Genomic DNA, 25298 nt, shown 5'->3' with positions numbered 1-25298 from the left:
AAGTGCGGTGATGTCATAGAACATAAAGTAAGGAGTTTTTCTTTATCTCCAAAATGTCTTTGTTTTCTGTCTGGTGATCAATTCTGTGGCTTTTTCCTTCTTTAGTGCCTTGTCTTGACTGTCCAGGGATAGCTCTTGTTAGAGATATTCCTTGTCGGGGACAGGTGGGGTTGCTGACGCACATTGTCCATGTGGCGAGTGTCTCCCACAGGATGGCCACCGCAGCGGGGTTGGTAGTGTTTTCTGCGGAAGCCACGTTGCTCCTAGAAGGGGGTGGCTTACCGCCAGGCAGAGCGCCAGGCTTGGGGCGGGGATGTGTTTGGTTCTGACGGCTCCGTAGTGCTCCCGCCGTTCCCTCTAGCAGGTTCTCTTCCCACAGATCCTGGTGGGGGTGGCTTTTCTCCTCGTTCAGGGCCAGGTTCAAGGGCCACGCTCTGGCTGCAGGAGTGTGCTCAGGAAACTGCACTGCAGCTGTGGTGGCTTAAACTGAGGAAGGTCATGGTTCTGGAGGCCGGGAGTCCGAGAGAAGGTTCAGGGCCATTGCTTCTGAGGGCGCGGGGAGGGATCTGGCCCAGGGCTCCCTCGGTTAGGAGATGCCATCTTCTCCCGTTGTCTCTGCGCACCTGTCTGTCCAAATCCCCTCTTCTTACCGGCATACCTGGCACAGTGGCTCGGGGTCCAACCTAATGACCCATCTTAACGCAGACCCCATGTCCAGGAGAGGTCCTGAGGGTGGGACCCAGACCCTTGGCTCTTGCAGGGACACAGCTCTGTGCCTACACTCCCCACTGACCAGCACTGCCTCCCCAGCGGCTGACCAGAGCCTCGTCTCCCACCCTGTCGCAGGTCCCCCCCCTTTGTTTCTTGCCCAGAGCTTATTTCATTCATTTATGGATTTTCTCACTTCTGGTTTCCAGTTCCCTCTTTCAGCCCAAATGGGCAGAAATTCCCCAGGAACCAGGACTTCTCTGGGTCCTGCTCACTGCTGTGTCTCCAGGACTCAGCCCAGACCCAGCACACCCGGTGCACCTCGGTGGAAGGAAAGAACTCACAGGCGTGTTAGTGCGATGACCGTTTCTAGGCTCTGCATCCCCAAGGAGTGGGGGTGGGCAGACGCTCCCGAAAAGAGACTTGATGTCATGTAGTCACAGACAAGGAACTGTGAAGTCCTCTCCTGAGAACCAAACTGTGGCCAGGAAAGGACACGCCTTCAGAAGGAAGTGGGTGGGAAGGCTATTCTCATGCTGCAAGACACGGCACTCGGGCATCTGATGATTGAGTCTTACGTCACTGTCTCAAGGTGTGACGTCACCTCCTTAAAAACAAGCTGCCTGGAATAAAGGCGAGGTGCCAGGGCAGGACGAGGGCGTGAAGCTTGTCCCGACAAGACCCGGCTGGCAGCGGTGTCTGGTGTTCCACGGTGTGGGGAGTTGGGCGTGTGCACCCCGCACACGCTTTCTGCTGGTGAACAGAGACGAGGCACGGGGGGACAGCAGTCCGCACCTGGTTCCGGGGTTCCAAGAGTGACAGGTGTCTGCGCCAGGTTCAGTCCGCACACCCTGATTTCTTCCGGTGGAGCTTCTCCACCTGTCCTCAGTGGATGGAAACGTCCAATTCCACCTCAAGAAGAACCGTTGTAGCTCGTGCCCCATTTTCTGCAGAGCTTCCAGAAGATTCCAGAGGCGCTGCCTCCCCTCCACACACACATCCGTCTCCAAACGCAGCTGCTAGGGCTCCCTCCGCCAACGCCGGAAGTGCGGGCCCCGTCGCCTGTACTTAGGGAAGGAATTCCGATTTCCCGGATTCCGGGTTTTCTGGTGGAGAGGTTAGCTTGTGTCTTCCCAGCCTTGACCAGCGCGTGTCCAGTACAGTGGCAGCTGCCTGTCAGATGCGGACAAGGCGGGTCTGAGAGTCCCCACAGCACACCGCACTGCACTCGGATCTTATGTCGCTCAAGGTAGAACGTTTCTCAGCGCGGACGCCCAGGGCATCTGGGGAGCAACGCTTGGATGCAAGAGACCATCTTGTGCCTTGAAAAACACTTCAGCTGCCTGCAGGCCCCTCCCCCCCACCCCGAACTAAACGCCAGTGACACCATTTTCATGTGACGCCTCCGTTTCTTAAGTGGGAAGGGCACAGCACGGCCACACAGCCGACACACTTTGAAACTAGCCACGGCCGAAAGGGCGGAGTCACAGCTGTCCTCGGAGAGCCCCCCAGTGAGCCTGCCGTCACTCGGGTCTCGGTCCAGAAGCCAAGAGCCCAAGAACTGCCTTGCTTCTCTTGGGCTTTAGAATATGGTCTCCTTCCCGGGGCAGCGGAAATGGACCAGGAGGCAGCCTGCGCCTGCGCGCGTGTTCTGGGGCGGGGAGGAAACCCAAGTAGGAGGCCTGTGGTAAGAGCAAACTTTTCTGGCCTATTTCGTTTCACTCTGGGGTAGTCAAGTCCGTAACAAGCCCAGACTTGACACCACACGTTCGCTGTAGGAATGTTTGCCCCAAGGCTCACGCTTCCCGCTTGAGCTTGAATTCTTGAGTCTCTCCATGAGAGACGTATTTTAGCAAATGAGATTTTTATATGCTTCCATGGGAAAACAACACTAATTCTGGGAGGTCGAAACATCCCTTCCTTCCAAAGCGACGCGCATTCGTTCTGTGATTAACCGCTCCGGTCATCTGAATGGGCCCTAATGACACGCACCAGGACCACTCCCCTAAAATCAGCTTCATTCAGAACCCTCAACCCAAGGGTTATTTTGGAGTTTTCAAAAGGAGCACAGCGTCAACATTTAAGACGGATTTGCCAGCAGCTGCCTTCCTTTGAAGGAAATGAGATCTGCCAGCAAGTGCCCGGCAGTGGCGGCGCCACGTGCCAGTGATGAAGCCCTCCCTGAGTTCTGCTTCGCTACTGCCTCGGACCTTGAGCCAGAAAGCCCGTACTCCCAGTCGAGGGAGCAGCTCAGGCCGCGGCGGGAGAACGTGCCTTCCTGAGGCTGCAGCAAGAGCGAAGGGCGCGGCTCCGGGGACGGAGGGCGGCTGACGGGCCGGGGGCCTCCGGCCGGCTGGGATCGCGTCCGCCTCCGCCTGAAGACCAGCGGCTTCCGGTCCGCGGCGCGCTGGGCAGCGAGGCCGGATGTGGCGCTTCCGCCCTGGCCCCGAGGCTGCTTTGGGTTTTGCGTTGTGCTTTTTTAAAGGACGCCGGGAGGAGACACTAGGCGGGGAGGGACGCGGTCCTTCGGTGCAGGGAGGCCTCCTGTTGGGCGCCTCGGGAAGTGCGGTGCTGCGCGGACCGAAGCCGTACCTGCTGGCGGCAAGTTCAGCGGAGGCAGCTGGCCCCGGAGGGGGACGGACGGGACAAGGAGCCGGAAGGACGGCGTCGCTCCCGGCAGGCAGGGCTCAGCTGCTGAGACAGGACGCGTGGAGCCCGCTCCGAAGCCCCGGAGGCCCAGTGCCGGCGCCGCCCGCCCTCCGGCAGGTCCCCGCGCCAGCGCTGTGCGCGCCTGCCCCGTGCTGCGGCGCGAGCCGGAACCTGCTGCGGAAGCTCCGGAGGGAGCGCGGGTCTGGACGGGGAAACGGAGGCCGCCCTGTGCTGGGCTCGCTCTCGAGAGGGAAGCCAGCCCGCGAGGATGTGGCAACAAAACAAGACAAAGGAAAAAGTCCTTTCCGGTGCCGAATGCTAGATGAGGGGATCAGCTCTCCCTTCACGCCCCTGCCCAGCCCCTCCCCGTGCACCCGTCACCCCTGCTCCATGATGGTCCCCCCACCCCCACCACATGCACAAGTCCCACCCTTGTTGTCCCCTGAATTTCAGGATTACAGAGCACACTGAGAAGGAGGAGAAGAAAATCACGAAGGGGGCTTCTTGCCCAAACACACCTTCACCCCATTTCCTAGCCCCACCTCTTCCGACTGCTGCTGTGCCCTCTATCAAGGATACTTAGCAGGTCAGAGAGGTGACCTTGTTTTATTTTGTAGGTGGCAAGGACAAATGGCAAAGAGAAACGAAATATTTTTTTTTAACTACTTTTGAGGGGCGCCTGGGTGGCTCAGTGGGTTAAGCCTCTGCCTTCGGCTCAGGTCGTGATCTCAGGGTCCTGGGATCGAGCCCCGCATCAGGCTCTCTGCTCAGCGGGGAGCCTGCTTCCCCCTCTCTCTCTGCCTGCCTCTCTGCCTGCTTGTGATCTCTGACTGTTAAATAAACAAAAACTACTTTTGAGGTTCCCAAGAAAGGCTGTTTTCCACGGCTCTGAGTGGCGCAGACCTTGATGGACAAGGACACCTCCGCAAATGAGACCCGGAGGGGCTGCCACTTCCCGGCCCCATGTTGGGGGCTCGCGCTGGGGCCTCACCTCCAGGATGGCAGCGGACATGCCCTCGGACACAGAGCTGTTCACCACCGCGAAGCAGTTCTTCAGGGCCGCATGCAGGTCCTCCTGGGGCATCTCTCCGAGCAGCCGCACCCCGGCCGTCCTGAAACAGCAGCAGGGGACAGCTTTCTGCCTCTGTGAGTCCGGCGGGGAGGGGGCCGGGGGAGGACAGCCACTCTCCACACGGAGAAGTCAGCCTTAGGACGGCACAGTAGGGAGGGGGGTCTCCGTCCTTCCCTGCCCCAATGTGACTCATGCCCCTAGGTACCGCAGGTCTAACGTAGGTTCTGGACACTCTAGTAACACAATCTTGTTTCAAATGTTTCAAATGTTTGTACAGTAGCAGACAAACAAGAAACAGAAACAGAAATGCCACAATGGAGACTACAACAAGTGTCCTGGTGCCCACCGCCCAGAGGTTTTTTCTTGGTTTTTTTATCCAGCAACTCTGATGCGCGTCCATGCAACACCCTCTCTACACTCACATTAACTGTGTGTGGTTTTATCTGCAGGCCAGTGATTAAAGATGCCTGCTTATCTGCGGAGAGAGATCAGGACTTCCCAGTCCCCTGTGCTGACCATGGCCGGTGGCATGGAGGGGCCGTCCTGGGGGGCCGTGGGGAAACCATCTAAAAGGGGGCTGACCCAAATGGGAGATGACCCTTTTGGTCCCTACCCTTCCCTGTACCCCCACTAAACACTGGGAGAGCACTGGAGGGGCCCTGGGGCCACCTGTCACCCTAAGGATGTGGTCCTGGGCCAACCACATCTGGTGGTTTCTTATGTGAGGCATTAGCCGCAGTGTGTTCAAGCCGGTGTCTGGACTGTCTGGAACGGGTTGGCAAACGCACCCTCGTTTCCACCAAGTGCTTGATATTTTAGGTCTTTTAGTTTTTGCCAGAGTGATCAGTGGAAATTAGAACTTCAAAGCATTTCCCTGCGCGAGTGAGTGCGGGTATCTCCACCCCCGTGGGGGCTGCTCAGGCTCCCAGTGAGGCATCCTTCCTGTCAGGTGGGGGAAGCAGGAGCGCCTGGACCCCTGGGGAGGTGACCCGGAGCTGCCGGGAACAGCATCTGGGCGGCACAGGAATGGGGGGAGGGACTGGCCGCTGGGCTTCCTCTCCTGCAGGGTGCTGCTCGCCTCCTCCGCTTACCTCTTTACTCTGGCCTGCACTTCTCTCGTGAACACTGGGTCGACCTGAAAAGAGACAGAGATTGTAGGAAAAGCGTTTCATGAGCCCAAGTCTCACAAGCACGGCCTATCATTGCCGCAGAGCCAGACTCAACTCAGGGAGGAAGAAGCCCAGCGCATCGGGGCACTAACGCCCGGCTACAATACTACATGATAGTATGTATGGGGAGGGGCGTGGAGAAAAGCGCATGCCCTCCTGTCTGCTGAGCCTGGGGACAATGCCCCGCCCCCTGCAAGGTCAAGGTCTGGAAGCAGAAGGCAGGCCCAGCCACAGGGCGGTCCAGCGGAAGGAAGGGTCTGCGTCATTCATTGCAGTGGCAGATTTTGTCATAAAACCTTTGAGGCAGAATGAGTTGGATCCTTAGCATATCCAAGACAAAAGATCTGACAGATTAAAGTTTTATTTTTGACAGGGAACCTTCCCAGAAGCACAACTTCAAAGCGAAGGCCACGTCCATCAGCTGATGCGTGGACAGACACCTTCCCTTCCACACTAGGGAATATAATCCATCACGAGAAGGAATGAAACGCTGACACGTCCCCAGCACGATGACCCCAGAGAACACGGCGTTCCGTGCATGCGGCCGGTCCCTGAAGACCACACGCGAGGTGAGTCCGAGCCCACACAACACCCAGAATGAGCAAATCCCAAGAGAAGAGAGACAGAAAAGTGGTTGCCAGGGACTGGGGGTGCAGACGCTGGGGAGTGGCTCTGACAAGTCTGGGGTTTCTCCTGGGGGGTTGCAAGTGTACCCGAGTTAGACTGGTGTTTGCAAAACCGTGTGAACATACTAAAAACCACTGGGTTCCAGACCTTAACGTGATCTTGACGGCACACGAGTTATATCTCGTAAAAAAGGAAAAGAAAAAGGCAAGTAAAACTTCAGTTAGTCACAAGCTCACATCCTCGAGCCTGGATTTCCTCCTGTTGCACACCCGGAAGCACCGTGTCCTTTGGCACAGGGCCTGCGCTCGTCCCTGCAGCCCTGCTGGCTGACGTGGTGAACGAACACGGAGGTTGAAGGCAGGTGTCGGGGGCTCTGGGACACCAGGGATTCCTGCCCCTTGCAGCGAGGCTCGGGGTTTGAAGCGACCCATCCGTAGACCCGTGAGGGCCAGGACAGGCGGCGCGGGCCGTGTGGGGCTCATGCGCTCAGGTCCCCCCCGGCCGCTCACGAGCTCCCGGCTGTGCCTGCATCGGGGACCTCTCTGGGCTTCAGTTTCCTTGGCTGCAGAGTGGCAGGTGTCCCAGGGCCTCAGGAGGGTGGGAGGCTCGAATGAGTCCCAGTGGTTCAGTGCCTGGGACTGCCCAAGGCGCCGCCGTGACGGCTCAGGGGCGCCCGCAGGAGAAGTCGATCACCCTGTGGAAGGCAGGCGCGTGAGAGCTGCAGACCTCGGCCCCCGCGCCACACCCGCCACCTCCCGGAGACGCGGCCTCGCGCCTGCACGCCCAGCACTGAGCAGGGAAAGCAAGACCCCCCTCGTGCCCGGTGTTCGCACAGGGACGCACACGCTTGTGACCCTCGGAAGCAAGACTGAAGGACGGCTGGAGCACGTGGCCTCTTCTCCGGCGGCCTTACTCTCGGGGGTACCCAGAGGACGTGAGGGGACACTGTCCCACTGTACAGCACTCCCACGAGCCCAGCCAGGGTGGAGCCCAGCCAGGGTGGAGCCCAGCGTACGTTCGCATCTGACTGGCCCCGGTGCACACTCAGCCAGCGGACCTCGGCTTTGCCCTTGGCCTTCCGTGCAGCGCGCTGGCAACCATGACATATTTTTAAATACTTTTAGAAATAACACTTCTAGATTAACAACTCGTTAAATAACTTTTAAATATAACTTTTAAAATAACACTTAAAATAGTTTTTAAAACAACACCTATTCTTAAGTTGATGCTCTGTGTCAACGAATCTTGAGCACTTCCTCAAAGACACAGACAGAGGAGGGCGGGAACACATTTTACCAACAGTGTCTGCCGGCTCGTCCCGTCCTCCTGACAAGCAAGCAGCGGGCGCAGATTCCACTTCTGTTCTCACTCGTGCTCTAGCGGTAGGTAGTAGTTACAGCACAAGTCGGTTTGAGGAATAGGACAGCGTCCGTCTACTTTATCGTGCCAACTGAAAAAATGCTGTGCCTTCCAGAAACTTCATTTCCGTTTCTTTTGGCAAGGGAACGCCGTGCGTGTGGGGCCCCAAATCCTTCAGACCGCTGGCACCGACTGGGATGTATCCAGAAGCTAGTGCAGCCAGTCAGGAAGCGCAGGGAACGCTGAAACTATCCCCAGGAAGATGTTTCTAGAGTTTCGTGTATTTCAAGAGCAAGGTGACCGGACGGCCAGAAGACAGATGCACCTGCGCGCGGGGCCACTTACGAGGGAGAAGAGCCTGCGCGGGATCCCGTGTGAGCTAGAGATAGGCGAACACCGTTCAGCTACCGTCCATAAACGACCTGCTCGCGCTAAGAAAATCCCAGTGCTTGCACGATCCAGAAAGCCTTCACAGGTTTGTGTGTAATTGTCACAAACTTCAGTTGCCGAAGTTTCTTGCCGGAGCCTTTTGACCTGCGCAAGTGCTTTACACGTCTCTACTTTCCTGTTAAACATTTGCACACAAATCAAAGTAGAAATGCTTCCAAGACCTGACTTGTGCCCCTGGGTTTCCATTCGCGGTCACATACCTGGGCACCTGCTGACCCCACGGGGGGAAGTAGCTAATGTTCAGGACTACCAGTAACAAGAAGGGAATCTTTTGTGGGGTTTTTTGTTTTTAAGATTTTATTTATTCATTTGGGAGTGGGGCAAGAGAGAGCAAGTGCACGAGGGAGGGGCATGGGCCGAGGGAGAAGCAGGTTCCCCGCTGAGCAGGGAGCCTGATAGGGGGCTTGAACCCAGGACCCTGAGACCGTGACCTGAGCTAAAGGCAGACGCTTCACTGACTGAGTCCCCCAGAAGCCCTGGTTCTTGCTTTTTTGAGAGTGAACTGTTTCCCGTCCAGAGCGTTCTTGAGTACGTTCTTCACATGTGCAGCCCGCCAGCCGTGTCTTTGGCAACATTATCACACACCTGGTGTGGACAGCACACAGCTTGGTCCCTTCCAAATAGCCCGATAGGCCTCACTTGCCTCCTGCACAGCACCTACAGCGGAGCCCAAAAGCTCGGATCTGCGGGAAGTCCCGGGCAGTTCCTGCACCAGACGCCCAAAGCCAGGTCGGAGCAGGACTTGTGATGAGGACAGCTTCCAGAACGCCCCAGTGCAGGCCTGGAAAGATTTCTTCAGCCGCCAGCAGAGGGCGCCCGCTCGCAGGCAGGTTTTGTAGCCAGTGGCCTGGCCAAGTGCCTCTGCGGGAACCCTGCTCTGAGGCCTCCCTGCCTGCCCCCCTTCTCCTCTGGGGGTGCCAGGCCAGCTGGAAGCAGTGCCAGGGTTAGAGATGGACCCCTGGAGCCCGCAACACGCTCCCCACTTCTCGAAAGATCCTCAAAGGAGAAACTCCTCATTCTGGATGATTTGGTGTTTATGGCCGTTAAGAGTCCGTGTTTACTTGCCACGGTCTCTGGGCCTAACCTACGCTACGTTCTCTGCGTGCATTCACTTACTTCCTGCCAGCGATCCTGATGTGAAAACCCCACCTCACACGAGAGGACTGTGCAGCTCAGAGAGCTCCTGTAGCTTAACCACCGTCACACAGCTGGAAGGGTGCCGGGCCAGGAGACGGAACGCTCTGCTGCCTCTCTGCTGTGTCCTCAGGGGTTTTATCAACTAGTTCACGGAACACCAACGTGCACTACGGAATCACTACCTGCTTACCTGTGTATTTTCCCATGATAAGCCTGTCTGTAGCTTTCTGGTTCCCTCCCTGACTGTTGCCACTCTCGCCACGAGCAATGCCCCCTTCCGTCCCTGGCCGACGCCCCCTCCGTGGGAGACTTTCCCTGATCACCCAAACAAGAAGCGACGTCTCCTTCCCCCCCTTTCCTTCCACCTGCTACCAAACGCAGGCCTGCCCAGTCTGCTGCTCGTCCGCCTTGCCCCCGTATGCATGTCCTTTCCCGCCAAGGCCAGGCCCCGTGTCCTGCACACAGCGCTCTGCTTGATAATATCCCCTAAATGCATGGTTTCCGTCTGGCCCTTCCCTTCCATTTTTATTCCTGATTCTTTCTGTTGAAATGATCTGAAACAATGGAATTACATTATAATCCCAATAGCTTATCATGAAAAAGCAAACAGCCTAATGAAAGCCTTCTTTTGGCTTTCCATAGTAATTGTCAAATTCATACTTTACATATGATCATTTTTAGAGATCCCTCATGTTTAGTTTTGTTAGCTTGCTTCTGTCACAATTAACTGCTTAGAAAAAAGCATTTCATCGAGGAAGACTTTAGGAGTCTGCTGAAATACTAGCACGTTAACTAAAATTCAGCTGAAGGTCTAACCGCTTTCGAGCTGGAAGTACACACTGCATGACACTTGCCAGGATTTACCTTCCACATCGGTTCGTTTTCAAATCTCCCAGTGAAGCCAAGGGGAACAAAATACAAGATAAAGAAAAAAAGGGTAGATTTTTTTTATGTAATGAAAGCACCTTATGAAATTTTAAAAAGCAAAAGCATTGTAAGGAGCAAAGAAGATTCTCATTTCCTCCCTCTAAGCTTATTTATTTCTGAGCCGAAGATATTGTTTCAACTCCAGGCTTAAGGAAAATCATCTTTGATATAAGACGTTACTGTGGGAAGTCATTAAGCTGTCCTGCTCAGACCGGGTGCTCATACCACACTCCTTATCAAGGAGCGCCAGCAGATGCGGCCACTCGAGACCCTCCTGGAAGCAGAAGCCACACGCTTTGCTAAAATGGTTGAACGGAGATCAAAGCAGCTTTAATAGGAAACCAAAGCCAGACTGAGACCATCCTACAGCTAACCCGGGATCCCGGCGTGTCCGGGCCCCAAGGAGACATTCGCACGTGCTGCGCTTTCCCACGTATGTCATCTAGGACGCTGCCCGTGAGCCAGGCGCTGTTCGAGGCACCGCGCCAGTACTCAGTCCCCGCGAGAAACGGTGAGGCAGGTGGCACTGTCTTGGTCATGCCTACTTTGCAGATGGGGAAGCTGAGACACGGTCAGGGGACACCCAGCTCACTGCAGGGTCCGAGCGTGCAACCGCCGTACTACCCGGCCACACGGAACTACCTGTGCAGGACGCGGATGATGCCACAGGGTTTAAATGAATGGCTACGGAGATCCCGTACGGGACAGGGGTCCCCATTTTAAAATGTTCTTGCTAAGAACGGCCACGGAGATAAACATGTCTGGCAGCTAAAAAATCAAACATACACAGCATCTGTGATTTTTGAAGCGACCTAAGGACATTCTTGTGACAATTTTATAAACGGTGACTAGACCGGATAAACGCTCGGTGGGCAGAGCGACGCCATGCCCTCTGGGATGGGCCAGGGGAAGTGGCAGGAGCCTGTGAATGCTCCACGGCCCCGGGCCCTCCCTTGCGGACACAGCCCCCGTCTGTCCTCTGACTGGACTGTGTGCCTCGTGACCGCAGGTGTCACGCCTGTGCCATGTGCTCCGTACGTCTACAACACAGCGGCTCTCAGTAAGAACTTCTTGAAGGACTGAATAAAGAAGTCCGGTTTTGTAGATGTGAACGCACACGCGTGCACACAGACACGTTTATAATAACGTGCACAGTGTCCTTGTGAACGAACAACAGCATGAATAATGGTGGCCCGGTCTCCTGCAGAGACTCTGCTCAGCATGGCTGTCGCCCAGCAGCCCATCCCGAGGAGGACACAGCAGATTCGGGCAGCCGAGCAGTCTTCCCCACCGAAGGGCGTTCTTTCCGTTTCCCCAAGGAAAGCACTGAGGCCACCCCAAGGACCCAACGTTGTGGCTGTTTACTCCCATCAACTGACTGATAAGCGTCTTCCCTTCCTCCGTCCGCACGTCTGCACCAACAGGGCATTTGCACGTGCCGCGGATGTCTACTTTCTCCTCGGACCTTTCAGCATCCACCTCTTCTGCCAGAGCCCCTTCCTTTGGTTCCTCCTCACCTCCTCCCGTGGACACAGTTGGTCAAAGTGGAACCAGGTGCCTAGTCCTCTCCTTACAAAAGGGTGGGATGTAACCCGAACTGGGTCCCGGACCTGGAACTGAAGGATCCAGAGACTGTGAAGTGGGTGGAGCTCACTCCTCCCCAGGGGGTGTCCTGGACGGCACCTTCCCGGCTGACCTCTAGTCCCCAGCTACTCTCTTGGTGGCTCTTGTCTTCCTGTAAGTTGCATTTGGAGTTGGTGTGACGCCTGCGGCCGAGGGACGCTGACTGAGCGGTGCTGATGTCCTCACTGGTGTGTCCCATGTGATGGGGCTGCACGCACAGAAAGGACCAGAGGGACCCCTGCTGTGTGCACCGCGCCGATTCCCTAATGAGAGACCGTTCCAGATGCCTTAGCTCACCGAGTCAGTGCAGTTTTGTCCAGGGCAGCCAGCGCGTGACCTCTGCGTAGTTCATCCAGCCACGGAACTTTGCAGTTAACAAAGGAGGACGCAGAATGAGGAGTGAATTCCCGTCAGATGCCACAGATAATGGCAGTCCCCTACACGACACAGTCGTTAAAGCATGGGTTTTGGTGTGTCCCAAGGTTTGAACTCTGACCCGCTTTGAAAATCCATTTCCAGATTAATCACCGATGTTGCAAGGATTCAATTTCAAGTGTAAAATTCACCCCCCCCGTTTGGTCTTCAGACATGATGTCCGATTGAATCCTCCACCATGAAGGCGGACAGATGTCCAGAGATCCTGTAAGGATGAACGTGGGGGCTGGGCTGGGCGGGTGGTCAGCGAGAGCGTAGCTGCCGGTCCCGACCGAGCCAGGCCAACGTCTGGGGAGAGGCGCCCACGGCGGGAGCTGCCGCGCACGCTGGCCTCGGAGAGAATGGACGCCTAGTGGGACCGACCCCATCCGGCGTGGCCAAGTCAGTGATTTTCACATGTCAGATTAGGAAGGAAATCAGGAGACTGATTTTTGGGCAAAAACAAGCTTTTTTAAAAATAACATGGAAGAGAACAGCATCACATAGCAAGGCACAGCACAGTCTTCCAGAAAGGACCAGAGTTAAGCGTCTGACTCTTGATCTCAGCTCGGGTCTCAATCTTAGTCGTGTTCAGGCGCTGCTGGGCGTGGAGCTGCATCAAGAGCAAGGCCCAGAGTGCAGAGCTGTGTGAAGCGAGAGCAGCCCCGCCTAGCGACGCTCGTCCGGTGATGTGCGTGTGTGTGTGCACGCACCCCGTGCTGCCTGGGTCTGCGCACCCCCCCCCGCCCCGGCCGCGCGTGCATCTCCACTGTCTTCAGAGACGTCCCCTGTTAACTGCAAACTGGCCGTGGCGGAAGCTTCCACACTGTGGCAACAGGCCACTGGGGCTTCCAGAAAAAGGCTCCGTGTCCTGTTCCCCACGAGCACCAGTTGCTGGACACTCACCAGCGTACCCCAGGTCACGGTTAGGAAGCAAACAAGTGAGCCTTAGACACCAGCCCGCCCAGGTTCCCAGGGGATCTGAGATGTGTGTCTGGACGCATCACGTCTGTCTTCCATGGGACACAAAGAATCAAGAAGAGAACAACTTGTCTGGAGGAGTTTGTGACCCTGTGGATTCGATGCTGCCTTTTAGAAGCTCAAATTATCCTGTCTGCTGAGATGGCACCACGGTTTGGATGGGGCTTTTTGTTTTTCCCTTAGGTCTGAGAGAGACCTCTTATGAGGTAGGGGTATTTCTATGGCCTGTTGTGTCCCCCACACCCCTAATTCATACCCTGAATCCGAATCCCCAAAGATGATGGCGTCAGGAGGTGAGGTCTTTGGGAGGTGAGTGGGTCATGAAGGTGGAGGCCTTAGAAATAAGATCAGTCTTAACCGATGGGATCAAGTCTCCCAAATGACCCCGGAGAGCGTCCCTCGGCCATGAAGAGGCCTCGCCGGCACCTCCCTCTCAGACTTCCGGCCTCCAGGACAGGAGAACCAGGTCTCTGTTGCTGGTCCGCCAGCCCATCCATGGGATTCTGTTGCCCAAACGGACCAGACGTGTATGAACGTGTCAGACCCGAAGCCTTCACTTCTGTACTCGGGCCAGGAAGTGCGTGACGCCACATTACCCGAAGCCGACTGAGGTAGGGGAGAACCGTCTCCCTGGGCAGTGGGGAGAAGCAGGCAGACCCCAGGAAAGCTCCAGGCGGAGTGTGGCCATGACACGGGCAGGTGTTGACTCCTGCTTCTGCTGGGCGGCAAACCTGCAGCGGAGAGATGCACCTCCCGTTTCCCGCCGCGGTTTCGGTTCATGGTAGTGCAGTGCCTTGTAGATAGACCCGCCTTCGATCATTGGAGATCGGTGAGCTGAAGGGCCGGGAGTCTCTGGTCATAACCTTTCACGGAGGGTCCTGGACCCCCAACTCAAGTGTGCCATTTCCTAGCCCCCACCCCCCGTCACTGCTTGGGGTCTTTGCTCCACAGAAGCAGACCAAGGCGGGCTGTCCACGCAGCTCCAGACAGTCCCTGGGGGCCCCGGCAGGCGCTCTAGCTGGTGACCGTCCTGGGGCTCGTCTCAGACCTGCACCTGCCAAGCAAGCCCTGTTCTTCGGCATTGCAGGGCTACTACTCCGGCTGGGAAACAGCCCGGAGGAGCCCCTGGAAGCTCTGGAATCATGAACGCTCCTGGTGACGTGCTCTCCGGCATCGCCACAGACCTGCACTTCCTCTCCTGGCGCCAAAGCACCACCTCCTTCCAGAAGCTAAAGACACAGATATAACAGCGATGCACGTTGTGGGCCCCGTGTGTGTGCGATAGCAAGTGGTACAAAGACCGCATTTCTTTGGGATGTGAGACACAGCGTCACCGTTCAGTTGAAATGGCAAGATGACAACCGTGTCTCCCGGAAGACCAGCGCTTGAGAAGCCCTCAGGAGGCAGCCACGCTGGGACTGTCCCCGCTGCTGGCAGGCTGAACGGAGGGACACAGGTGGGTCTGGGGAGGGGACGCCGGGGCCAGCCGCCCCTCCCTGCCGCCCCTCCCCCGGTCACTGCCCCAGCTCCGGCGCCCCCGGGGAAGGGGTTGCTGTCACGAGCTCCCTGCTTCCGGAGTGTTCCTAAGCCCCCGGGCAGGTTTCCGCACATGGAAACGCGGTACAGAGACCCGGGCGGACGGGGTCTTCTGTGGTGGGGCGCGGGCCGGCGCTTCTGTCCAGCAAGGCCACGTTGTGGGGTCTCTTGCACCCGGACACGAACACTTCATAACAGCTCTTCCCCGGACTCGGGCCATTGCGTGGATTTTTGTAATTTGTTGTATCTGCGTACCATCTGTACGGCTCCTTATTTGATATTTTTCTGAAGCCAATTCAATTTATTTTTAAAGAAAATCTTCATAGTTGGAAAGCCAGCATCACATGCCATAAATAGAACATCGCCATGAAAACGGAAATAGTGGAAATGAGAAACCACATCGCTAAATTCTTTCTAAGTCTGAGGCTTTCTCTCTCCGGTAGTGGGGATTTCCGCATCTAACTCTAACTTTTCCTTTCAGCAACGCTCTCCGGATGGAAGGATGGAAACAGAATTAAAACATCCTCGTCATAAACAGCTCGGCCGCGAGGGGACTTCACACGCAGCAGGGCCCCGGGGTCATCTTGTTGCTACCGGGAGGCTGCGGCCGAGCACGTGTGCAGGCGTGTGTGTGTGTGAGTGCGTGTTGCATCAAACACTCGCACTGAACGTGGAGTGGTTCATTTTTCAAGGGCAGAGTCGAGCCCTCGCTATTTTTATTAGGTTACGGGGTCTCTTTCCAGGTAAACGTACTGTCTCCAAAAGTCTGGGAATACGGAGACAAGTGCGTGTCCCCCGCTGCATGCCGTGTGTGTCCCCAGGGGGCCGGAACCCACAGAAGAGCGTGCAGAGCAGGTAAGACTGCGGTGTGCGGGAACCCACTCGTTTACGTTCTCAGGGGCACCCCCCATGAATACAGTGGGTGACACGGCGAGGTCACAAGCTCAACTATCCCGGTTTGGCAAACAGGACCAAGGAAATGAGCGATGCCTTTCCCCAGGGTGTGCCATCTGCTGCCCTGTCATAGACAACCCCATGGGGGCACGGTCCCATCGCTCCCTGCTGGAAGCACAAAGCCCGCTTCGTTTCCCAGAGAGCCTGGAGTAAATCACAGTTCGTTCTCAGGAGGAGTCTCCACCCCGATGCTCTGACTCCCGAGTGCTCGGCCCTGCGTGTGGGACAGAGCTGCACGTGCTTGACCCGCACTGTTGAGGGGAGCAACGACTCTCCTGGAGGCCCGTGCAAAGAGACACAGGGTCTCCCAGGGCTTCTGCTGGCCTCTGCTCTCCCGCGCTCACGGATAGTTACTTCCCACACCGCTTGGGTCCTAAATGCAAGTCGGCCAGCTCACCCGGTGCTCGGCAAAGGGACGGCTCTGCGTGGTTTGCTGTGCAGCGTAAAGCAGTTTCAGGTGCGTGGGCCACGTACCCCACGCGCCCCACGCACCAACTCGGACTGCCGCATTCCCGTGAAAACCTACCCGCTGTAGCAGTCGATGAGCTGCGAGGAATTACAAAACCTCCTCACCCTTACACGTGGTTTTCATTTATAAAAAAGTAGACTTTAATTACTTTGACGGGAAGAAAATAACGTGGTTAAAGAGAAATGGCAACTAATTTTAGAAAACACATAGTATAAAGACAGGACAGCAGTGCTTGCGGTGCGCGGACTTACTTCAGGGCCTGCGATCACCATGTAGACGTTAGGCTCTTCACGATGCCATTCTTGGGAAGAAAGAGAAAAAAAATTCAGTGGTTTTATGCCATAAATGGAAACGTAATTAAGTTTAACATTAATTATATGATAATATACATTATTTCTTATCACTGTTCATTCAACAGTCAAATTCTATGTATTTGAAATGTAAACACCGAACGTTGTATTATTCTAAGTAAAATGCTTTTTCTAGAATGTTGTGCATTATCCAGATCTCGCCCCTATTGGAACAACCAGGAGGAAACACTTCCACAAGCCAACGTGGACTTAGGGGTGATTCAGGCAACGCAGCAAATCTCCAAACGTGTCCTACAAACTGACGTGTGTGAGACATTTCCAGGCAAGATTATCTTATTCTTACAATTATTCACTGTTTTTGTGATTTCCTCAGAAGCCGAGGGCACAGGAGAGTAGAAACGGACACTACCCAGTGCTCTTATTTTTCTGGTTGTTTCCAGAGTACCCACCTAGAAGCGGTTCTGCTCATGTGGGAAGACGGAGACGGGAAGACTGAAAATCCTACAGAGAAGTAGGCTGAGACCAGACCCCAGACAGAATTCTGTCAACGAAACGTACCTGAGAACACATCCACCAAGTAAAGAGGGTCCTTAACTTGTCTAAGGCCACACACCAGGAGAAAGATGTGTAAGTTATCAGCACTTTGGTTAATCCCTGCAAGGGAAGAGTTCAGGTGTTCTTAGTGGGGAGAAGGCACTGGACGCCACGGGAGCAAAGACCCGAGACGCCGCTCCGAAGCCGCAGGGCTCCCACCTCTCCGCACCTGTCCGCACCCCCCGCCCCCCGTAACCTTCACACAGTTCACGGCACGAATGATCTGCCCCTCCCGGTGGGAAAACCTGAGCTGAGTTCAGCCCAGGAAACGGGCTGGGCAGCGAGAAAGGAGCAATTCTTGCGAAGTGTGAGCCACAGGCCCTGGAAAGCATTTGGCTGGAATTTCAGTTAGATGAGCATTTCCTTCATGCAAGTGAGGGGGCTTTGTGTGGTGGCGTGACCCCGAGTCTGCGTGTTCCCTGAGCTGCACGCACTAACATGGACATGCCCACGGGTACGTGGACTAAAGGCTTTGGGTCGCATGGTGGCTCTCGTGACCCCTCGGCTCTGGGCCGGCCTGGGGATTAGTGTTGGCCCACAGAGCCCGGGGGGAGGCCGGCGAGTGACTTCCGGGTCGCAGCCATGGGAAGCCGTGTCACTGTCTCTCACTTCCCAGAGCACTGCCACCTCCCAGCCAGGCCAGCTGCCTCCTTGGGGACGAGGATCTGCGGGGAGACGGCCGGCCGACCCCGCAGGAGCTGCAGGCCTTGGCCCACCGCAGAGGGAGTGCGGGCCCAGCAGCAGACAGGTGCGGCCGGCAGGAGCCGCCCCCGAGCCCGGGCCCAGCCACCAGCCCCCACGGCCATGGGAAACCGGGGCTCTTTAAGCCCCTTTGTGTTGAGGTGGTTTGAAGGGCAGCAACGGGCAAGTGATCCGACAGAAATGATCCGTGCAGTTAACACAAGCCGACCTAAAACGTCATTCCCAGATGCATGTGCCTGCGCCCCAAATCGGGCCGGTGAGAGGATTCGGTGCCCGTGTGTACCTCACCGCTCCCCGCTGCGCGCACTTCCCGTGTCTCGGTGCTGCTGTGAGCCGTGCATAGCTGCGTCGTCAGAGCGACAAGGGGACACGTCTGTGCCACCTCCACGTGACCACACACGCTGTGTACTGACTGCCTGTGACACACGGTAAGGCTGGGTGTCCCCATGGTCTGAAGTAACCGCTGACAATGACATTGAGGTGCGGGGGGCGTGAATGATCTCCCCACTGTGCCGCGCACCCCGGAACTCACCCCAGGAGGACAAGACGTACTGTGTGACCGAAAGTCCCAGCTGGAAGCCAGGTGCAGAATTCGGGTCCCCGATCAGAGGACTTTGAGGCCGGGAGACAAGCTATTGCCTTTAATGAATGATAACTTGAAGAATTCTTTTAAGGGACTGGAAGGTCAAGTGTGAGACACAGATAAATTCCTCCTTCCGAGGCAGGAACCGTCAGTGAAGCCGAAGCCAGACAGTGAATGTCCAGTGAGGACAGAAACCCCAAGTGTCGGCATGAAAATCAGTTACTGGTGACATTGGAAAGTTAACAGAGGGACAAGCAGAAAGCCAGGAGATGTGCTGTTAACTACATGGGAAGCCTTAGCCCAGGGCACGTGGGCGTGCACACACGCGCATGCACACGTGTGCACATTGTTTTTATATCTCGAACAACTGCCGAAGGGCTGTGTGTCCAGATGTGAGCCCCTGGGTGGGACACAACATCACAGACCCTGTCATGATAGTGTACCTGGAATATGGGCTCAAATACATAAGAAGACAAGAAGGAAAGGTGGAAAGAGACACATGAATGTACCAAAAAGGAGGAAAAATAATGAAAAAAAAAAGTACAACAGCAAAGCAAACACAGAGATGACCCAGGGACAGGAGCCGAAGCGAGCCCGGTCTGAAAACCTGTCTGCCGTCTTGGCAGACAGACTACGCTGGCGTCTACACGTGTGCACACAACAGGCATGATGTCGGAAACGAGTCTGTCCCTTTATTTCACTGTGACGCGGTCTGGTTCTGCTCCAGGGATGCCGGGAGAAGTGTGCCTCCGCCCACCCCTACCCAGGACCCCGAGGAAGCCTGCCTGGAGAGAGTGACCCACCAAGGACAACGTTCTGTGACTCGCCGTGAGGTGGACATGTGGTACGGAAACTTTGTCTACATGATAGATGTGTCTGCATCCACACACGGCCCCTGTGTTAGCTGTATTACACACGAGGAACTCTCATGTTTTCTCTCCCATTTCGGTTTTTTAAAGTGCTGGTTCCTGGGGCGCCTGGGTGGCTCAAACAGGTGAGCATCTGACTCTTGATCTTGGCTCAGGTTCTGATCTCAGGTTGTAAGTTCAAGCCCTGTGTTGGGCCTGACACTGGGTGTGGAGTCTCCTTAAAAATTATTTTTTAATTTATTAACAAATAATGTATTATTTGTTTCAGGGGTACAGGTCTATGAATTGTCAGTGTTACACATTTCACAGCACTCACCATAGCACATACCCTCCCAACGTCCATCACCCAGCCACCCTGTCCTTTCTCCCCACCCCCAGCAACCCTGTTTGTTTTGTGAGATTAAGAGTCTCTTATGGTTTGTCTCCCTCCCGATCCCATCTTGTTTCATTTATTCTTTTCCTACCCCCAAGTCCCCCAAGTTGCATCTCCACTTCCTCATATCAGGGAGATCATATAATTGTTTTTCTCTGTCTGACTTCGCTCAGCATAATATCCTCTAGTTCCATCCATGCTGTTGCAAATGGCAAGATTTCATTTCTTTAATGGCTGCACAGTATTCCATTGTGTGTATGAACCACATCTTTATCCATTCATCTGTTGATGGACATCTAGGTTCTTTCCATAGTGTGGCTATTGTGGACGTTGCTGCTATATTCGGGTGCACATGCCCCTTCTGATCACTACGTTTGTATCTTTAGGGTAAATACCCAGCAGTGCAATTGCTCGGTCATAGGGTAGCTCTCTTTTCAACTTTCTGAGGAACCTCCATGCTGTTTCCCAGAGTGGCTGCACCAGCTTGCCTTCCCACCAACAGCGTAGGAGGGTTCCCCTTTCTCCACTTCCTCGCCAGCATCTGTCATTCCCTGACTTGTTAATTTTAGCCATTCTGACTGGTGTGAGGTGGTATCTCATTGTGGTTTTGATTTGTATTTCCCTGATGCCGAGTGATATGGAACACTTTTTCATGTGTCTGTTGGCCATCTGGATGTCTTCTTTGCAGAAATGTCTGTTCATGTCCTCTGCCCGTTTCTTGATTGGATTATTTGTCCTTTAGGTGTTGAGTTTGATAAGTTCTTTATAGATTTTGGACACTAGCCCTTTATCTGATACGTCATTTGCAAATATCTTCTCCCATTCTGTCGGTTGTCTTTTGGTTTTGTTAACTGTTTCCTTTGCTGTGCAAAAGCTTTTAATCTTGATGAAGTCCCAGTAGTTCATTTTTGCCCTTGCTTCCCTTGCCTTGGAGGTCAAAGATGTTGCTGCCTGTGTGTCTCCTCAAGGATTTGGATGGATTTCTGTCTCAAATTTAGATCTTTTATCCATTTGAGTCTATTTTTGTATGTGATGTAACCAAATGGTCCAGTTTCATTCTTCTGCATGTGGGTCCAATTTTCCCAACACCATTTGTTGAAGAGACTGTCCCTTTTCCATTGGACATTCTTTCCTGCTTTGTTGAAGATTAGTTGACCATAGAATTGAGGGTCCATTTCTGGGCTCTCTATTCTGTTCCATTGATCTATGTGTCTGTTTTTGTGCCAGTACCATGCTGTCTTGATGATGACAGCTTTGTAATAGAGCTTGAAGTCTGGAATTGTGATGCTGCCGAGTTTGCTTTTCTTTTCCAACATTCCTCTGGCTATTTGGGGTCTCTTCTGGTTCCATAGAAATTTTAGGATAATTTGTTCCATTTCTTTGAAAAAAGTTGATGGTATTTTGATACGGATTGCATTAAATGTGTAGAGTGCTCTAGGTAACATAGACATTCTCATAATATTTGTTCTTCCAATCCATGAGCATGGAATGTTTTCCCATTTCTTTGTGTCTTCCTCAATGTCTTTCGTGAGTACTTTATAGTTTTCTGAGTACAGATTCTTTGCCTCTTTGGTTAGGTTTATTCCTAGGTATCTTACGGTTTTGGGTGCAATTGTAAATGGGACTGACTCCTTACTTTCTCTTTCTTCTGTTTTGCTGTTGGTGTAAAGAAATGCAGCTGATTTCTGTGCATTGATTTTATAACTTGACACTCTACTGAACTCCTGTACAAGTTCTAGCAGATTTGGAGTGGAATCTTTTGGGTTTTCCACATAAAGTATCATATCACCTGCAAAGAGTGAGAGGTTGACTTCTTTGCCAATTTGTATGCCTTTAATTTCTCTTTGTTGTCTGATTGCTGAGGCTGGGACTTCTAGTACTATGTTGAATAGCAGTGGTGATAGTGGACAGCCCTGCCATGTTCCTGACTTTAGGGGAAAAGCTCTCAGTTTTTCTCCATTGAGAATGATATTTGCTGTGGGTTTTTTACAGATGGCTTTGATGGTATTGAGGTATGTGCCCTCTATCCCCACACTGTGAAGAGTTTTGATCAGGAAGGGATGCTGTACTTTGTCAAATGCTTTTTCAGCATCTATGGAGAGTACCATATGGTTCTTGTTCTTTTATTAATGTGTTGTATCACATTGATTTGTGGTTGTCGAACCACCTTTGGAGTCCAGGAACAAATTCAGTTTGGTCGTGGTGAATCATCCTTTTAATGGACTGTTGGATCCTACTGGCTAGTATTTTGGTGAGAATTTTCGCACCTATGTTCATCAAGGATATTGGTCTGTTATTCTCCTTTTTGATGGGGTCTTTGGTTTTGGGATCAAGGTAATAATGCTGGCCTCATAAAATAAGTTTGGAAGTTTTCCTTCCATTTTTATTTTTTGGAACAGTTTCAGGAGAATGGGAATTAATTCTTCTTTAAATGTTTGGTGCGGGGGGCACCTGGGTGGCTCAGTGGGTTAAAACCTCTGCCTTCAGCTCAGGTCATGATCTCAGGGTCCTGGGATCAAGCCCCACATTGGGCTGTCTGCTTAGCATAGAGCCTGCTTCTCCCTCTCTCTTTCTGCCTACTTGTGATCTCTGTCAAATAAATAAATAAAATTTTTTTAAAAAGTGCTAAACCGGGCACTCATGTTGTTAATAAAAAAATAAAAATAAAAAAATATATATATGTTTGGTAGGATTCCCCTGGGAAGCCGTGTGGTCCTGGGCTCTTGTTTGTTGGGAGATTTTTGATGACTGCTTCAATCTCCTTACTGGTTATGGGAATGTTCAGGTTTTCTGTTTCTTCCTGGTTCAGGTTGTGGTAGTTTAAACATCTCTAGGAATGCATCCATTTCTTCCAGATTGTCAAATTTGCTGGCGTAGAGTTGCTCATAATATGTTCTTATAATTGTTTGTATTTCTTTGGTGTTGGTTGTGATCTCTCCTCTTTCATTCATGATTTTATTAATTTGGGTCCTTTCTCTTTTCTTTTTAATAAGTCTGGCCAGGGGTTTATCAGTCTTACTAATTCTTTCAAAGAACCAGCTCCTAGTTTCATTGATCTGTTCTACTGTTCTTTTGGTTACTATTTCATTGATTTCTGCTCTGATCTTTATTGTCTTTTGCTGGCTTTAGGCTTTGCTGTTCTTTCTCCAGCTCCTTTAGATGTAGGGTTAGGGTGTGTACTTGAGACCTTTCTTGTTTCTTGAGAAAGGCTTGTATCGCTATATACTTTCCTCTCAGGACTGCCATTGCTGTGTCCCAAAGATTTTGAACAGTTGTGTTTTTATTTTCCTTTGTTTCCATGAATTTTTAAAATTCTTCTTTAATTTCCTGGTTGACCCATTCATTCTTTAGTAGGATGCTTTCTTGCCTTCGTGTATTTGAGTTCTTTCCAATTTTCCTCTTGTGATTGAGTTCTAGCTTCAGAGCATTGTGGTCTTAAACTATGCAGGGAATGATCCCAGTCTTTGGGTACTGGTTGAGACCCGATTTGTGACCCAGGATGTGATCTGTTCTAGAGAATGTTCCATGTGCACTAGAGAAGAATGTGTATGTATTCTGTTGCTTTCAGATAGAATGTTCTGAGTATGTTTGTGATGTCCATCTGGTCCAGTGTGTCATTTAAGGCCTTTATTTCCTTGTTGATCTTTTGCTTAGATGATCTGTCCATTTCAGTGAGGGGGGTGTTAACGTCCCCTGGTACTACTGTATTACTGTTGGTGTGTTTCTTTGATTTTTTTATTAGTTGGTTTATAAAACTGGCTGTGCCCATGTTAGGGGCATAGATATTTACAATTGCTAGATGTTCTTGTTGGACAGACCCTTTAAGTATGACATAGTGTCATTCTTCATCCCTTATTATAGTCTTTGGCTTAAAATGTTTCTGATAAAAGGATTGCCACCCCAGCTTTCTTTTGATGTCCATTAGCATGGTAAATGGTTTTCCACCCCTCACTTTAAATCTGGAGGTGTCTTTGGGTCTAAAATGAGTCTCTTGCAGACAGCATATCGATGGGTCTTATTTTTTATATTCATTCTGATCCCCTGTGTTTTTGATTGGGGAATTTAGCCATTTACATTCAGGGTAAGTGTTGAATGATATGAATTTACTGCCATTGTATAGCCTCTAAGCTGACTGTTACTGTATATTGTCTCTGTTCCTTTCTGTTCTATGTTACTTTTAGGGTATCTTTGCTTAGAGGACCCCTTTCAATATTTCCTATAGGGCTGGTTTGGTGATCTCAAATTCTCCTCTCTCCCTGGTCTCTGTGCTCTGTGCTCATATGGTCTGTGACTGGTGCACAGCCCTGTTTGGAGCCTCCAAAGAGGTCTGTGACTGGTGCACAGCCCTGTTTGGAGTCTCCAAACCCAGCAGACTCCTGCAGCACATTCCCACGCCGCTCCTCCCATAGGAGGAAGTTGGGGGGGATGTCTCCCCAGATCTGCCACTTGTGGGGTCCCAGCTCAAAAAGCAGTGTCCCAACTGTGTCGGAGATCATGGTTTAAGGTAACCCTGAGCTGATAGCCCACTCCTCAGATACGTCCCTGTAGCCTGCTTCCCTGCTCTGATACCTGGGAGCTCTGCCACACTCAGGCACCCCCGCTCTTTCTGTGACCACGCGGGACCTGAGACCACACTGTCCCTGCAAGGGCTGTACCCCCGCTTAGCCTCTGGAGCGACGTCCCTCAGTAGAGCAGACTTCTAAAGTTCCGATTTTGTGCTCCGCTGCTTGCTCTCTTGCTGGGAGCCTGCTCCTCCCCGCACTGTCTCTCTTCCCATATGTTGCCTTGGATTCACGTCTCCGCACATCCCACCTTCCAGAAAGTGGTCGCTTTTCTGTTCCTAGAACTGCTGCTCTTCTTCTCTTCGATCTCCTGTTGAGTCTGTAGGTGTTCGGGATGGTTTGATAACCATTACTGGGTAGGTATTGGTCCCCACGGGCTGAGCGCCCTCCATGCTGCCCAGCGCTCTGCCTGACCTGTCAGCCCCTCCACGGTACTAACCTGATCTGCATAAAGCCACTTTCTCTCCCAGCTTCTGTTCTAGCCGCTCTGTTCATTTGCTTTTTTGTCCATGTGTTATTATAAGGAGAAAAAAATCCAAGGATTTCAGTTGAGTGCATTAGATGTAGTGGATTTTAGCCGGAAAATTTGATTCAGGGGCTGTGAAAATATCAAGGGATCTGGTAACATCAATTTTCCACCTGAAGAACAAAGGGTTTTCTGAGGCCTGGCCAAGAAGCAAAACAGTACCATCCGAGCCTGGCATAGTCCAGTCTCCACATAGAAATAGAATTGAAAGGAGGAGAGGAGAAGAAAATTAAATAGACGTGTTACGCATAGAGATACAAACAAAAGGAAATCAGGAAGATCTGGTCAAATTCATGCTTTCACAGTTTTTGGGTTTGGTGGCTTACAAAGAATTGCCGTTTTTGATGCGGCCATTATTGGAACGTATGTATGTATGTTTGTGTGTGTGTGTGTGTATGTGTGTTTGTGTGTATGTATGTATGTATTTGAGAGAGACAGAGAAAGCACAGCAGGGGAGGGGCATGCAGAGGGAGAGTGAGAAGCAGGGTCCCTGCTAAGCGGGGAGCCTGATGTGGATCTTGATCCCGAGACCCTGGAATCATGACCTGAGCTGGAGGCAGAGGCTTAACCATCTGAGCCATCCAGATGCCCTGGTTCTTGACATTGAAAGCAAAAATCACGCATCATTGAACCGTAGCAACATTCAAGTTGGACATGGACATAAAAACTGCAAGGTAACTGACCTGATTCCTGTACGTGTATC

General features: G+C 52.8%; 1 protein-coding gene across 1 annotated transcript in view; it reads right to left on the bottom strand.

Moving 5' to 3' along the window:
- The window catches only part of GLT1D1 (glycosyltransferase 1 domain containing 1), an 82231-nt gene that overhangs the window by 15502 nt on the left and 41431 nt on the right, over positions 1–25298 (bottom strand). The window contains 4 exon segments of the mRNA XM_032846873.1: positions 4349–4469; positions 5521–5564; positions 16327–16376; positions 16945–17040. Of these exon segments, the coding sequence (XP_032702764.1) occupies positions 4349–4469; positions 5521–5564; positions 16327–16376; positions 16945–17040 (311 nt within the window).

The sequence above is a fragment of the Lontra canadensis genome, unplaced genomic scaffold, assembly GCF_010015895.1.
Source record: "Lontra canadensis isolate GAN:19392208 unplaced genomic scaffold, GSC_riverotter_1.0 scaffold182, whole genome shotgun sequence".
Lineage (NCBI taxonomy): Eukaryota > Metazoa > Chordata > Mammalia > Carnivora > Mustelidae > Lontra > Lontra canadensis.
This window is presented reverse-complemented; position numbering and strand designations above follow the sequence as displayed.